The 17260-nt window shown below is 39.8% G+C and overlaps 1 protein-coding gene across 3 annotated transcripts in view; it reads right to left on the bottom strand.

The window, feature by feature from the left end:
• The window catches only part of LOC126095223 (protein tramtrack, beta isoform-like), a 124256-nt gene that overhangs the window by 78498 nt on the left and 28498 nt on the right, over positions 1-17260 (bottom strand). For all 3 annotated transcript variants that reach the window (XM_049909961.1, XM_049909962.1, XM_049909963.1), the window contains exon 5: positions 14621-14878. In XM_049909961.1, the coding sequence (XP_049765918.1) occupies positions 14621-14878 (258 nt within the window). The remainder of the gene's footprint in view (positions 1-14620; positions 14879-17260) is intronic.

Here is a 17260-nt window from a genome sequence, read left to right on the forward strand (position 1 = left end):
TACTTGTAGTACTCCTCTGGTCGGTGTGCGTAAAGGGCAGAAAGACATTTGTGAACAATCAAAAATTATCATATCGAATGTACTCACTTTTTAACTGATCTGACCGACAACGAAGAAGCGAGGAATAACTTAAATTTTGCACAAATTCATAAACTTACTGCTAAAGCTCCAAGTCAACTGTAGGCTGTATTAGCAAATCTGGGTCACTGGCAGAACCTCCAGACATGAATGAGTATTTCGATTCTCCAAGAAAAGATACAAACGTGTACGGAAATCAACAGACTTTTACGATGAGCTTGTACGTAGAACTGTACTTGGATATTACAACAGAGGAGAGTATCTAACGGCTAAAAAAATACAGCCAGACCTCCGTTCTACGTCTTCTCTGCTCCTTCTGTTTCAATGATGGACAGAAATTCTTAATGGAACGCAGAGGCATTGCAGCAGCAAGAGTGAAGTTTTTGCGTACAATGCTCTTCTTGCATGCTGAAGACACCAGGCCTGTAGTGTACTTGGATGAAACTTGGGTTTCACAGAAGCACACCAATACATACATTATGGCACGACTCCAAAGGAAATGGTGGTTTGAAAGTGCCTACTGGTAGAGGTGGCCGATTAATCATCACAAACGCCGGTTCATTAACCACAGGTTTCATACCAGAGGCCAAACTTGTTTCTCGTGGTGGGAAAAGTTCATGCCAATCCGACTGCCATTCAGAAATAAATGGAGAAGTTTTTAAGAATTTGTTTATTCGACTGTTGTCTGCACTGGAAGAAGGGTCAATTATCGTGACCTCCATTCAGATAGAAAAGCTGCCACATTCAAATTGGTGCAAGGCAGATATTTTGGAGTGGTTAAGGAGACAGAATGTTTCATTTTCAGTCAATGAAACATTGTGGTGCTTCTGTGTCAACTTTATATATAAACAGTGCAGTAACATAAGTCCCAGCACCTATTCTGATTGTCCGAGAAGAGCATATAAATCTATATTTGACAACTTTTACAAAAAGCTAGAAGGTAAAATTGTATTACTTTAGTACGACAGAAGATAGTATCCGATGCTTAGAGAAATACTGGGTAATGTCCGTGATAAAAATGATTATTTTGGCCAGTAATTTCAATGCACTGGCCAGCAAGAAACTGTAATGATGGACGAAATTTGTAACACAAGACAGAGACATTGCAGTAGTAAGAATGACGTTTTTGTGCACCAAACATTTATTGTGTGCTGAGAATAATAGGCTTACAGCAAATTTAGATAAAACTCTGTTTTCACGAAACCTTTCGAACAAATATTTTGTTCGACTTCAGTGAAAATATTGGCTTCAAAATAACTACAATTACTTTTGCGCAGCATATGTTGGCGTTTTGAGTGATTGATGCAATGGCGAAGAATATGTATTAGCAGACAGTAAAATATTTTTGGGGAGTAGGGAATATTCGCGGGCATATTAAAGCGAGCCGTCCAAACAAAACTCTTTGCAACAGCGTACAATGACGCACGCTGCTGCGCACGGAATATCGTGGAAGTAATTTGTCTCTGTATGTGATACAATACAATAGTGATGTCTGAAATGTTACGAAAAATAATTTTGTAGTTTTCTTAATAACTTTCTCACCGGACGTTTCTTCGCAGTGACAGGCAAAGCTCCCGAGTTCGAGTCTCGGTCTGGCACACAGTTTTAATTTGCCAAGAAGTTTCATATCAGCGCACACTCCGCTGCAGAGTGAAAATCTCATTCTGGACCCATCATATTCTAGACTAAAAATAGAGTATCACTACAAAAAAACTGGCAATGCTCTAAGATAGTGAGATGGCCTTTAAGCCCTATTTTTGTGCCGGCCACTATAGTGATAATACATCCAACAACACTCTGCAGAGTACGACAAATGTTGCCAACGGACGAGAAAGAGGCTAAAACAAGGATAAATAGCAATTTGTATAAATTTCTCAAGAACACACTATTTTAAATACGCCCACGTTTGCAGACAGCATATTCGCATTTAAACAACAACAGGGTGTATACGGGGACAAGGAAAAAAAAATTCCCAGATTATTCCCGGATATCCCGTTTAAAAAATATGCTTTTTCCTGGGCGAAAATACACTTTTTCCGTGCTAAGTGACAGTACGTTTTCCGTAGATTTTCCCTCGGAACTGTAAAACTTATCAATCCTTTGAATGGTTGACGTTTTATACAATCGTGTAGAACTTCCCGGGAAAAAAAAGAAAAGACGGGGCAGAGAAGTTTTGGAAAGACCTTTGTTTTGCAGCAACATATACGCTGCATATTTTCGTATTACAAAAGTATAAATTCGAATTGCACCAAACACAGCGCATTAGTTTCCGGAGCGTTGAAACAGAGATTGATATGTCCTTTTGTAAGCGAGTCATATCTCAAGCCACGAGATCTCGCCAGCCGATGACAGCAGCTATTCAGAGCATAGGACACGTGTTCTAGTCAGCCAATAGCAACATCACTTGTTACATAGCGCGAACACACAAGAGGAAAAGTTAACGGTTTACATTAATATACACAGTACCGTATATCTACAAGAAAAGCCAAGCTTTCACATATAATATTGGTCTCTAAGATTAACACGTTACAACAGAAGCTAAGCTTTCACATGTAATATTGATCTTTTTTTTGCGAGTGTTATACTTTAAGATACATCACACAAATGTGCCAGTAAATTTAAAATTATGACATAAATGTCTCGCGGCTCGAAATTTTTGTAAGTGGCTGGTCCTCAAACTGTTCAGTTACGAACGCTCTGTGATTTAGATATCCATCCCACTTTCTCACATGTAACATAATTCATCTTGGGTAAAAAGAAATTTACTTTGAAAGTAACGCTTTTCTAACCACCGTTCGCAATACTATCCGGAGACTGTTAGAAATAGGGTCGATTTACCAGTTGCCAGAGAGGAAGCCCGCATGTTCGTGTGTATAAAGCACTAAGAAAGCTTAGATTACACCATAAAAGAAACAGGGCATCAGAGGATACTCCAAAGAGCATCGGAATTTCGTAAACCATACTAAAATGCATAATTCAGCTTGAAGTGCAAATTGGCTTTTTCCAGATTCACAATGAAGCAGGTTCCATTTGATATTAAGCTTTTCAGTGTGGTTTTTGGGATGTAAATTTTCTTGGAGTACCAGTACTATACGATCTCATTTTTGGTTCTTTATTACGGCATAATGCCATACATGGCAAAAGATGATAACGTGCACTTGAAATTCAGCGAACAGTTGGAACCAGCCAATACTGTAGAATGAAACACTTTGTTTCAAATAAAACGATCGCCTCAGCAGAAAGATTAATCAAGCCAAATTTCTTTAGCAAACTTGCAAAAATAACTTCATTGTTCTGCAAGGCGATTAATGCTTGACTGCTACTAACTTGGAAATAAAATAAAATCAGAAAACTGAAATTAATAATATATTTTTGCCCTCCATAATTATGTGAATGTATTTTAATTCACTTGATAGCTCACGGCCACAGAAATCCGTTTTGTTTTCATTTGACGTGGGAGCTGTAAACGAAGAGAAGCAGCGAAATCACTTAACGTAAACACGGGTCACATGCAGGTTAACCCCCTCCCCACCATAACTCAGACAACTCTGTGCAAGCGCGAATCTGGCAGCTAGGGTGCGCAAGAAAAATTTTTCTCGTTTGCATCTGGCTGCTTGCAGCTACTACCGATACTGCTAACAGCCAAACTACAAGTAGCGCCGTAGCGGGAAGCGGGAGAAGGTACTGCTTATACGCGAGTCAAATGCGCATGCGCAACAGACTGCTGGCAATTGGTCAAACGAAACTAATGTGATCAGTTGTGACGTCATGCTCATAGCAAGCAGTTCATTGTTACGAAGAATTACAGTCTGCGCCCTACCGCCTTTGACATATTTTTGCTATTTGCAGACGCTTGTGCGTGCACGGGGTTTCGTTGTAAATTGCACATTTCCTTTGCCACTAAAGTTTTATTTTTTTCCCTCTCATTTATATTTTATTGCTGCAGTATCATTCTCCAGTAGCAGGATACAATAACGTTCTTTGCTAGAAAATCAATTCTGCAGTCAAAATTACAAAAATTTAACCGAAAGCTAAAACAATGAAAAATTCCCTAATTCCTAAAAATTCCCAGGTTTTTCCCGGTTTTCTCCTGGATGAAAAAATTACCAGGTTTTTCCCCGATTTCCCGGTTGTCCCGGGTCATATACACCCTGAACAAATATGTACCACATTTCTTTTACTGACAGAACCAAACAATGGAAACTGCTCAACTGACAACTAGTGCCTCAACAAATACTGACAGTCACATTAGTTTTATGCCTGTGCCGATCGAACACATGATAACAAAACCTGGGTTGGGAATATCCAGTTCAGTACTCACACCACAGATCACGCAAATGGCTTTGCAAGGTTTGGGATCTTCCATTTTCACTTTCAATGAGGCCAGCAGAATTAAAAAATTAACTAACTGCCATCTAATTTCTATCTATTACTACAGTTCTTCTTCTTCTTCTTCTTCTTTTTCATTACCACCACCACGTGCAGTTCAAATTACAGCTTTAATTTAGTTCACCACACTTCACACGACCACATGAATTGAAGAATGTGATTGTGAATGTCTACAACGCCAGAACTGAGATATCCAGTGGACGAGGGGCCTGGCCCAACAGATGATCAAAAATGTTTTACACACAAAACACACAGCCTGCCACCATCTGTAAGCAAATTACAGAATATTGCGGTTAAATCTTCCTCCTCTAGATTGCAATTTGAATTTCTTATGGAGCAAATTATTCCGATGTTTCCTTGTCCACATCGGCGAGAGACCCATCCTATCACAGAAGGCACACATTCATTGTTGCAACAGCTAAATGCAGCTAGTAATATTTTAGTAAAAGCTGCAACAGCACACACTCGTGTGGGGTATATGGAGATCTTACAGCATCATGACAGGATGCACAGGCGGACAAGGACAAAAATTCCCAGATTTCCTAGTTAAAGACACTTTTTCCTGGGTGAAAATACATTTTCTCCATACAGTACACTTTCCCTTTGAACTATAAAACTTTAGCAAGAGCAGGAATTGCATGCAGGGGGAGCAACTGTTAAAATTAAGTTTTTGAAACCAGCACCAAGTCGCACTTTGTATTTTATATTTATGGATTTGTACCGTTGCACAGCCAATTTAATTTTTGGCACTACCAATGTCATCATTTACTGCTGTACTTTAAATGTAAGTTTAAGTACTACAGTACAGCCAGTTTAATCTTTAGAGCTGTCAGACAATTTCAAACATAAGTTACCGTACTGGAAACAGAACATGCACTTTATGTAACGTCAATGTACATTTTCCGTATTATCTCAATTCATATCTTTTGCAGTCATCTGAAGAGCGAAACTGGTAAGTACGAAATACAAACAAGGGAATGGTCCAATAAGACATGTCGAAACCTACCCTAAAATTTTTTACACAGGGAGAAGACAACGAAAGAAATGCACTGCCAAAATTTTGGCTGCTAAGAAACACTGCAAGTATTTTGTAAAAAAAAATTGTTGAAGTTACACATTTTTGCCACAAGAAGAACAGCTCATAACACTGATTTGTACATCCCTGCCTGCCTAGCGCACAACTCGGCAAATCACTCATGCGATGCCGCATAGCGGAATTATCCAGAGTTCACAGACACCAATTTTAAGCACCTAGAGCCTGGTTTATGACAGAGCGAATGTAAGTGAACATGTCGCTGACGGCAGTAACGTTTTGGTCAGAGGGTCATTCATGAATACAGGGGCAGTTCGTACTTAACTTCTCTTCCACATGGCTATAATTGGAGTCAAGATGTTGTTGCTGTGGTCTTTAGTCCAAAGACTGGTTCGAGATGCAGTTCTTCATGGTAGTCGATCCCGTGCAAGCCTCTTCATCTCTTCATAACTGCCGCCACACACATCCGTTTCTGTCTATTTACGGTAGTCAAGCCCTGGAATCCCCCTACAGTACCCCCCACCCTCCCCCCTCCTGCACCAAACACACATACTTTCCTCCATTACCAAAAGCATGTTACTTGAATGAGCATTTGCAGAAAGTTCGCTACCATTCGCTTGTATATGGAAAGAAATGTTTATACTGGAGGAAACAGAAGAAAACATGAGATAGTGAACACTGCCTATGAATACTGTGTTGCCAGTTTTTAGTTTTTGGAGCTAATATTAGGAATACAGGATACAACTCTATCTTGTTAGAGCCACAATGCGCAACTCTGCTATTCAGTGAAGATTATATTGGATGGCAAGCACACTGTTCTTAACGGAATAAGCAGAATTTAAGTGTCTCAATTTGTATGGAAGCGTGACATGTGTGGGGCTCATGCACTTTACACAGAATTGCATCTCCATCTCTCCTTAGCACTGGTTCAAGATTTTCCTTGTATGTCGGCTACCGTTTTTACCTGGCTTCTCATAACCACTGAGGGGAAATTTGTAAACAGAACACTAATTACTGACATCAAGCATCATCTCAAAGAGGCAACACAACTAGTATTTCCAATACACGTATGTGTAAGGTCTAATGGTCATATTCATCACCCCCCCCCCCCCCCCCACACACACACAAAAAAAAAAAATTACGGTCTAGTGGCAAAGAGCCCACTTTGTGGTCCAGGGAGCACAGAGTCAAATCCCGTTCAGACCACAACTTTTTCACTATGATTTTAACTGAGCATTCACTTCTCACAGATGTTGGAGTGGTTCGGATTCCACTTTAAACCGCAGGTCTCAGTTTTCCAATTAGGTAACTGGGGAAGGTTAGGGACACGTAAGTGGTTGCAGTGACATCCAGTTGAAAGACCTGCAAGAGGCCTACTGGGTACACCAGATAGAATTCTCTTTTGCTAATGCTTGTTATTTTGTTTGCTCCCGTGAAAACCTGGCTTAAGCTATACCAACATTTTTTTGAACAACTGCATATCAACAGTTCAATTCTTGCACATGTAATTCTGACAAAGTAGCTAGCACAGAAAACAAAATCATGGCAGTGTTTGATGTCACAGACGACTTCCATCAATGAGGAGTTTTAATTTTTTGAGATGAGATGATGAGATGTGTCTTGCAACACTACATTTTATAACAATTCCTGTAGGCCATTCCTTATAATAATGTTTGAATGTTGTACATTTGACTATCAGTGAAACAGTTCTTCGTTTATTCCCTGTGGTTGTCACAAAAAATGTGAAGTGTCAACTGAAAGACAAAAACAAACATTTTTCTTGCACCAGGCACACCGGGCAAAGGAAAAATTGATGCTGTCAGGCACTTCGCAATAACCACTAGTTTTATTTAGACAGAACTGGGATGGAGTCAGAAATGGTCCCAGCTATTGTTCTGCATACTGCGCTGCATACCAGGCATGGCATACTTAATCAAATTCGTAAAGTGTGGCGAAGAAAACTGGTAATGCACAAATGAGCTTAAGAATACTGGTCCGCTTGTAAACCTGAAATGAGATAGAGGTATCAGAAATTATGTTGTTTGATAATTTCCTGAAAAATGCTTTCCACTGTCAAAAAAATTCTTTATCGAGAGGTTGAATCACTCTAGTAGTTCCAGGCGGAATCCCATTACATCCACAGATTTTTCATCATCCTTACGAAAGCGCAATAAATATTCATTTGCGCTTTATCTATAGTGTCAATACTTACCAATACCACAAAAAGCAACTGATAATTTGTAATAATGTTACTTGAGTGGCTATTTCGAGGGATTAGTGACTGTGTACTGTAGTGTCAGAGAAACTATCAACGAACAGTAACACGACACTTCCTTCACAAATTACAATTGGGTTGTGTCGTGTTTCCTATTTACAAATGTACCACCAACCTCGGCTGTGTGTATGCCTAGTTGCACGTGCGCAGTTGCTACAGCACCAGTAGGTGTGTACATTTCTATCACCGAATGGTGCACTATGAATTTGGCATTTTTCAGTTGTTTTTTCGTAATACTTGCAGTGCCTCTTAGCAACTAAAATTTTGACAGTGCATTTTTTTTTAATTCTTCCTGTGTAAAAAATTTCAGGGTAGGTTTCGACATGTCTTATTGGTCCGTTCCCTTGTAAGTGCAACTTGTGTCCGTTTTCAAAAATTACTGTGAAACTTTGAATGGTAAAGGGTTTATACACCAGCGCAAGAGTTCTTGGCACTTTAGAAAATGAAACCCAGGAAAAGAAAGTTTTGGGAAGATCTTTGATGCACAGCTACACATACACTGCATTTTACTATTGTGAAAGTATAAATACAAATTCCATCAAACATAGCATGTTAATTTCTGAAGCACTGAAATCAAGACAGTGATGGGTTTTGTCAGCCAATCATAGCTCACATCACATAATCTCACCAGCCAATGACAGCAGATATTCAGAGCACAGAACACGTGATGTAGTCATCCAATAGCAACATCACTGTTAAATAGCATGAACACACAAAATAGGAAAAATTAATGGTCTGAATCAATATACATACAGTATCGCTACAAGAAAAGCTAAGCTTTCACGTACAACATCAGTTTTTTTTTCTTTTTTTGCGTCTATTATCCTCTAAGGTATGTCAAACACAAATGTCGCAGTAAAATTTTAATTAATGACAAAAATGTCTGGTCTTCTGGCCCCAAAATGTTTCTAAGTGGCTGGTCCTCAAAGTGCTAACTTTTGAGTGAGAGTCAAACACTGTGCCATTAAGAAATTCATCACACATTCTCACACGTAATATAATTCATCTTGCTTAAAAGAAAATTTACTTTTTAAGTAACACTTCTCAAACCACCATTTGAAATACTTTCCCGCAACCTGTTAGAAATGTATACAGTTGTGACATCATGCTCTTTGAAAGCAGTTCGCTGTTACAAAGTACTGCACAATCTTTGTCCTAAGGCCTTTGATACACTTTGTTGTCGGCAGACATTTTTGTGCACTCTATGTTTTGTTGTTGTAAACGGAGCATGTTATTTGCAACTTAAGTTTTGAAACTTCCTGGAAGATTAAAACTGTGTGCCGGACCGAGACTCGAACTCGGGACCTTTGCCTTTCGCGGGCAAGTGCTCTACCAACTGAGCTACCCAAGCACGACTCACACCCCGTCCTCACAGCTTTACTTCTGCCAGTACCTCGTCTCCTACCTTCCAAACTTTACAGAGGCTCTCCTGCGAATCTAGCAGAACTGTAAAGTTTGGAAGGTAGGAGACGAGGTACTGGCAGAATTAAAGCTGTGAGGACAGGGCGTGAGTCGTGCTTGGGTCTCGGAGTGAACCAAAGCGATGTTGTTTGGACATGCAGGAGATAGAGAGAGACAGGAACTGTCGATGCCATGCCTCGCTCAGGCCACCCGAGGGCTACTACTGCAGTGGATGACCACCACCTACAGATTATGGGTTAGAGGAACACTGACAGCAATGCCACCACGTTGAACAATGCTTTTTGTGCCGCCACAGGACATCGTGTTGCGACTCAAATTTTTCACAATAGGCTGCATGATGCACAAATTCACTCCCGACGTCCATGGCGAGGTCCGTCTTTGCAACCACGACACCATGCAGCAAGGTATAGATGGGCCCAACAACTTGGCGAATGGACCGCTCAGGATTGGCACCACATTCTTTTCACTAATGAGTGTCGCTTATGGCTTCAACCAGACAATCGTCGGAGATGTGTTGGCAGCAACTCAGTCAGGCTGAACGCCTTAGACACACTGTCCAGTGAGTACAGCAAGGTGGAGGTTCCCTGCTGTATTGCAGTGGCATTATGTGGGGCCGAAGTACGCCGCTGCTGGTCATGGAAGGTGCCATAATGGGTGTCGATACGTGAATGCCATCCTCCGACCGATAGTGCAACCATATCGGCAGCATATTGGCGAGACATTTGTCTTCATGGACAACAACTCGTGCCCTCATCATGCACGTCTTGTGAATGACTTCCTTCAGGATAACAACATCGCTCGACTAGAGTGGCCAGCATGTTCTCCAGACATCTACCCTATTGAACATGCCTGGGATAGATTGAAAAGGACTGTTTATGGACGACGTGACTCAACAACCACTCTGAGGAACCTACGGCAAATCGCAGTTGAGGAGTGGGACAATCTGGACCAACACTGCCTTGATGAACTTGTGGATAGTAAGCCATGACGAATACAGGCATGCATCAATGAAAGAGGACATGCAACTGGGTATTAGAGGTACCAGTGTGTACAGCAATCTGGACCACCACCTCTGAAGGTGTTGCTGTATGGTGATACAACATGGTTGGTTGGTTGGTTTGGGGAAGGAGACCAGACAGCGTGGTCATCGGTCTCATCGGATTAGGGAAGGATTGGGAAGGAAGTCAGCCGTGCCCTTTCAGAGGAACCATCCCGGCATTTGCCTGGAGTGATTTAGGGAAATCACGATACAACATGAAATGTGTGGTTTTCATGAGCAATAAAAAGGGCAGAAATGATGTTTATAATGATCTCTATTCCAATTTTCTGTACAGGTTCGAGAACTCTCTGAACTGAGGTGATGCAAAACTTTTTTTGATGTGTGTACATGTGAATGACCTTCACTGAACATTCAACAAGAAGAATTAGTACTTTTTGTATACAATACTGTTGTTGTCATTGCTGTTGCTGCGGTCTTCAGCCTGAAGACTAATTTGATACAGCTCTCCATGCTACTCTATCTTGTGCGAACCTCTTCATCTCTGAATAACTACTGCAACCTACTTCTTTCTGAATCTGCTTACTGTAGACATCTCTTGGTCTGCTTCTAGATTTTTACCATTCCTACTTCCCTCCAATATTAAATTTGTGATCCCTTGACATCTCTGAAAGTGTCCATCAACTGTTACCTCCTTCTGGTCAGGTTGTGCCACAAATTTCTTGTCTCCCTTTCTATTCAATACCTCCTCACTAGCTAGGCAATCGACCCATCTAATTTTCAGCATTCTTCTGTAGCACCACAATTCAAAAGCTCCTATTCTCTTTTTATCTAAACTGTTTATTGCCCACATATCCTTCCATACATCACTCATTCCACATCATTTCGATAAAAGGGTCATTCAAATGATCTACTGAACACGTAACAAACTAAAATTATGGCCGATTTAACAACTGTTTGAGCTAATGTAATCAGTGACATTGGCAAAGAAAACAAATCCAATAAGGTAAAATAGAATGTTTACAAAGGAACAAATATTTACGAATGAAGCAAACCGAAGAAAAATATTTTGCACAAAAACCAAAAGGAACAATGGCTCCTATGAAGATGTGCAGTGATGTATGAATAATGTTGTAAGATGAATAACCAAAATAAGGATTTCACAATAGTGGAGTTACATCAGTTGATAAATGACTGAGGAAGGGTTGAAAAACGTCTAACGTAAGTTCCTCGTGGCACAGTGTATGTTCCTCACACATGATGCAGATTTTGCTATAGCAAAAGTTAAAAAGAAAAATGCAAGTAGTCTGTTTACCTGAACTATGGATTGCACTTATAAAGAGAAAGAGCGTACACAATCCTTATAGCCATCAAAATGAGAGCTATGCTTTTAAAGATTTTAGTAATCTAAATAAAATTATGGTAAAATCCAGGATGAAATGTAACAATATTATGAAAAGGATAGTTGCTGCTCACAATATAGCGGAGATGCTGAGTCGCAGGTAGGCATAACAAAAAGACTATTGGAAAGTAAGCTTTCTGCCAATCAGGTCTTCGTCGAAAATACGAAAATAAACAACACAACACATACACACACATGCAACTCTCTCTCTCTAAGGAGATAGTGGGTACTACACAGGCATTGCACTTTCATTTTGCAGACGTTGAGTGCATGATGAAAGTGATACATATTTTATTTCAATAGCATAGCTTATGGAAAAAGGGGAGGGAGGGAGGGAGCCAGAGAGAGAGAGAGAGAGAGAGAGCACAGAATGAGAGGGAAAAGAATATGTCATATGCTATGCAATGTTATCTTTTAAGTGATGGCAGGTTAATCAAGAAGTCTTTAATATGCTACTGTACTGCTCATATGTACCAGACGTTTTACAGATCTCCTAAAGAAGAGTGTGGAGAATGAGAAAGTTGACTGTGAAATGAATTTACACAGTAAGTATAGAAGAACACCTTTTCCGTCTCTTGTTGTTCATATTTCCTTTACTTCAAGTGTTCACTGTATAATAAAATTAAGGTATTGTAAGAATTTTGTCAATTTATGTGACAAAGATTTGAGAGCTGATAGTAGACAATGAATAGTTTCAAAATTAATTCCTGCAGCATCCTGGACTTTTGCAGATGAAAGGACTGTTTAGTATTGTAACTGTGTGCCAATAAGAAATTGATTACTAAAGATCAGAGAGCAAGTTTCATCAGCAAATTTGGTATCATGGACCCAAACAGACAGGCAGTATTGTCAAGTTCGAACAAGAGGTGGACTGGACCCTCTGAGACACTGTCGTTAGATTACATTTGTATGAAATCTGCAATTCGGCCACAAGTGAGAAATGCAGAGATTGAGACGGGGTCATGAGTGGTGGGGTACAGTGTTGTAATTTTAATGCAAATGTCCACTGTCAACCACCTACTTAATTTTCACTTCCTCAGATGTTTCCAAAATTAGTATTTGTTTTCTTTTCTGATGTACTAGTACATATACTAATATTTGGTTACACTACTGATGACAAGTTACTGGAAATAGTCACAACCAAAAAATATCAAAGAATAGCATCCACCGCTATCTTGTTTGTACAAAACATACATTCCAGTGTGATATTTATTGGGAGAATCATAAGGAAGTGTAACTAATTCATGAAAAGAAGTGTTTTACAAAACACTCTTTCAAACAATTCTCAATAATTGTCCATCAGTCAGGGAGAGTCTTACCTGCTATCTCTAATGTTTTGTTTGGTATTTTACAACATTGGCTACTGTCAAGTCAGAATTTCCTTTATTTTCTGCAAGATACGTTTTGGCAAATATTTCCAATTCTTCAGTGGTTTTATTTTTCACATGCTACGGCATTTTTACCTTGAGAATAGAAATTATTTCCCGAAATGCGCAAAGCGGAAAATAAATACAGGAAAATCGTGCCTGGCAGCAGCACAAATAAAAAAAATAAAACTGATTAGCAGAGTAGATCTGAAGAAAAGTGGTGCATTTGGCATGGATTGGTTTAATAAATACATGAGTATTACAAAAGAGTACTACGAAGTTTACTGTTACAATTATGAGATCATACTTAAGAAAGAGTGTCAGGCAATACATTACTTTCTCATACATACATGTTCAAACTAACAACAAGAAAAATCAGGAAAATTAGAAAGTTCATACTGAGGTTTGGCAACAGTCAAGTCTTCTCACATCTCATACACAAATGGAAAATGGGGGAGGGGGGGAGGTTGAAAGTGGGCCCAGGAGTACAGTCCTCCATACACTGCAAGGTGTCTTGCGGATTACAGACTTAGATGTAGGGAAGCAGAAAGATGTCACTCTACTATCCGTAATGATGGTGGATTACCTTTATACTGTATTTGCGACGAAAAGATACAGCTATCCTCAACCAAAAGAACAGTTTGACAATTGCAGTGCTTTACTAGCACAGTCCTATTGAAGGTGGTATGTATTTACCTTCCACCTGACCGACCCAGTCAGCTGTAGGGTGAACTGAGTCACATTGCAACTTGAGATTTCCATATTAACAAATTATTGCTAATGTACGAGGGCCTTTTTTTTCCCAACTTCCAATAGGCTATAAATAAAAGACACATTCATAAAATACAATTATTTTATTACCTAAAGTTTTGTGCACTTATGATTATTTTTCAATATAATAACTGTAAAGATCGAGACATTTATGGACACGCTTTGCAATACCCTCTTTAAAAAATGTTGCCGCAAATGAGCACTGATGCTGTTTTGAAGATCTTTGTTGGTTTGAAAGTGCTACCCTCCTAGCCACGTCTTCAGTTCAGGGAAAAGGTGAAAGTCGCTGGGTGCCAGGTCACGACTGTACGGCGGATGATCGAAAACAACCCACTGAAATTGTTCAAGGAGTTGTTGGGTTGTGCCAGCAGTGCGTGGACGAGCGTTGTCATGGATCAACACAATTCCTGAAGTCATATGCAAATTTGGTCATTAAAACAAACGAAGAGGAATGCTGAATGAGGACTTGGCTAGGAGAGCAGCACTTTCAAACCAACGAAGCTCTTCAAATCAACGTCAATGCTCATTTGCAATCATTGGCAACAACATTTTTGGAAGGGGGTACTGCAAAGCTTGTCCAAAGGGAAGATAAATTTCTCAATCTTTTTGGTGATTATGTTGAAAAGTAACCATAAGTGTACAAAACTTTTGGTAATAAAATAATTGTTTTCTATGACCTTTCCTTTTATTTATAGCCTGTCGCAGGATGGAGGGGGGGGGGGGGGGGGGGGGGAGAAGAAGGCCCTCGTAGTAAGAGAAAAAAATACCAGCATCAACTGGACTCTGAATCTTGGTCCTTCAGGTTCTTATTCTGATACTCACCCACACCTATTAGTGACACATTCCAAAATTCATGCTCCTAGGTTACTAAAGTTGTCACACTCACTGGCGATTCCGAAATCCTACGTCGTTTTCTCCGCTGACTCGCGGGGCTACCAGTGACCTCAGTCTCCAGCGAATGTTGCCCGGACTGAGGAGAGTCGGCCTGCGGCATCACGACAGAGAGTGGCACTGCCTGCTGCTGGCCCTGGGGTTCCGCATTGTGTATGTCGCCCTTCTCGTACTTGTTGCGTACGTTTGAAAGTCCCTTCACCTGCAGCATTTCTGCAGCAGCGAGAAGGCCGTCTAGCTCCGTCTCTAGAACCTGGAATGTAAAGTGCTCTAATAAGGCCGGACACTACCAGATGACACATTAAAAAAAAATAGTCTACAAACTACAATGATAATAAAATATATTCAACTAAGCTGTGGGGAAAATAGCATCTTCTGAGCATTCTGCTGTACAGGCTGTCATTTGTTGGGTTAAAATCCTATTTTGCATCACTAACGAACAGTTTAATTTGTGTAGCCTTCTTTTTCTTTTTCTTAAGTAAGAATGAGTGATAGGTTCCAACACCACAGTTCCAATAAGGTAGTACATTACAGAAATATATTAATTATTTAATAGCATCCATGTAGTTTGAGCAATACACTGAAACCAATGAAATAATATGCATTAATGTGGCACTGTTTTGTAAGTATTTTATGTTGTCATTGAAATCCTCCGAGTTTTGGTTTATTCAAGATTTATTGCAGATTCAAAATACTGTATGAGGTCTGTACAAAAAATTCCAGAACATTCGTAATTTTGTGCCAATGGTTTGTTGGAGTGAAATGTAGTTAGCATTCCTGCACACATCTATGTTTAATGTGTGTAACTGCTGAAAGATTCATTGTTGTAGCCGGCCGGAGTGGCCGTGCGGTTCTGGGCGCTACAGTCTGGAGCCAAGCGACCGCTACGGTCGCAGGTTCGAATCCTGCCTCGGACATGGATGTGTGTGATGTCCTTAGGTTAGTTAGGTTTAATTTAGTTCTAAGTTCTAGGCGACTGATGACCTCAGAAGTCGCATAGTGCTCAGAGCCATTTTTTTTCATTGTTGTATGCTTGTTACTGTTTAGAGCTGAATTAAGTAGATCATTGTGTAGTGTTAGAGAAGCTACATATCTGCATTAAATGTTGCATGAAACTCACAGAAACCTTTACAGTGACACATTAAATGATGCAGGAAGCCTATGGTGATGAGTGCTTAAGCCATACCAAGTGTTATGAATGGTTCACATGGTTCAAAATGGCCGGATGGAAGTTAAAAGATGACCCTAATTCACCCTAGTTCAGGATGCCCTTTGACATTTACTGATGATGCTCATGTCAGGAACATCAACGAAATTGTGTGTGCCAATCGAAGACTGACTGTAGAGGGATTGCAGAAGAAAGTACGATTTCATTTGGATCATTTCATGAAATCTTGACTCAGCATCTTGGAATGCACTGTGTTGCCGCAGAGTTCACCTCACTGCTCATGAGTCAAAACCAGAAAGACATTCACCTCGCAATCTGTGAAGAGTTTTTGGATCACGCAAATGAGAACAAGATGTTCCTTAAGATAATCATAACTGGTGATGAAACGTGGGTCTATGGTTATCATGTTGAGACCAAGGTTCCATCTTCACAATAGGTTGGAAAAGGTACTCCCAAGACCAAAAAAAGTTCGGCAGGACTTTGAAGGATTAGTTCATTATGATTTCATGCCACAGGGACAAACTATTATTGATGGTACTATCAGGATGTGTTGCAACACCTGCGAGAAAATGTGAGAAGGAAACGGCCTGAAATGGGGCGAGACAATTCATGGCTATTGCATTACGGTAACACACCCACACATTCATCCCTGTTGGTGCACGACTATTGCACAAAAAACAAAATCACTTCCCCTCTCCCTCCAAAGCTGAAAACCCCACTGAAAGGATGAATATTTGCAACGACAGACGAGATAAAAAAGAATTTGCAGTTGGTGGTTCACGTGATGCAGCAAGAGGCGTACCAAGACTGCTTCCTGAAGTGGAAACGGTGTTGGGAGCAGAGTATCAATTGTGGAGGAAATATTTCAAAGGAGCCCATGCACAAGTAAAAGCTAAGTGTAGAAAAATTTTGTGGACAAAATTATAGAATTTTTTGAACAGACCTTGTATTTGTGAATCCTTCAACAAATGCAAGTTCACATTTGAAGACGCTATCTTTTTTAGACTTTAGTGCTTAAGCAAGAAAGACAATCATTTATTACAAAGGCTGCTTTTGAAAATATCCTCACACAAAACTCTGTTGTTGGTAATGTGGAATATAGAGTGCACAACTCATGGCTACATTGAACAAATCTGGTCCTGTTTCCAAAACAACAAATGTGTCTTTGTCTTTGTGAAGATAGTCTTCCTCTCACCATCAATTCATGTTTACAATGACAACGATATTTTCATCACTGAAATCTAATACAAAAATGCTTATTGGCGAAACTGAAATATTTACAGTATATCTGAAAAAAAAAAAAAATAATAATTTCCTACATTTCTTCTCAGGATTCTAAGAAGACAGTTAGTTACATAAAAATAGCCATGTACGACGGTCACTCCAAAAGAAATGTACACTATTTTTGTAAAAATACAGTTTTCATTCTGCATGTGTGAAAGTTTTACAATGTGTAGATACATCCTT

Source organism: Schistocerca cancellata, chromosome 8 (assembly GCF_023864275.1).
Source record: "Schistocerca cancellata isolate TAMUIC-IGC-003103 chromosome 8, iqSchCanc2.1, whole genome shotgun sequence".
NCBI classification, from domain to species: domain Eukaryota; kingdom Metazoa; phylum Arthropoda; class Insecta; order Orthoptera; family Acrididae; genus Schistocerca; species Schistocerca cancellata.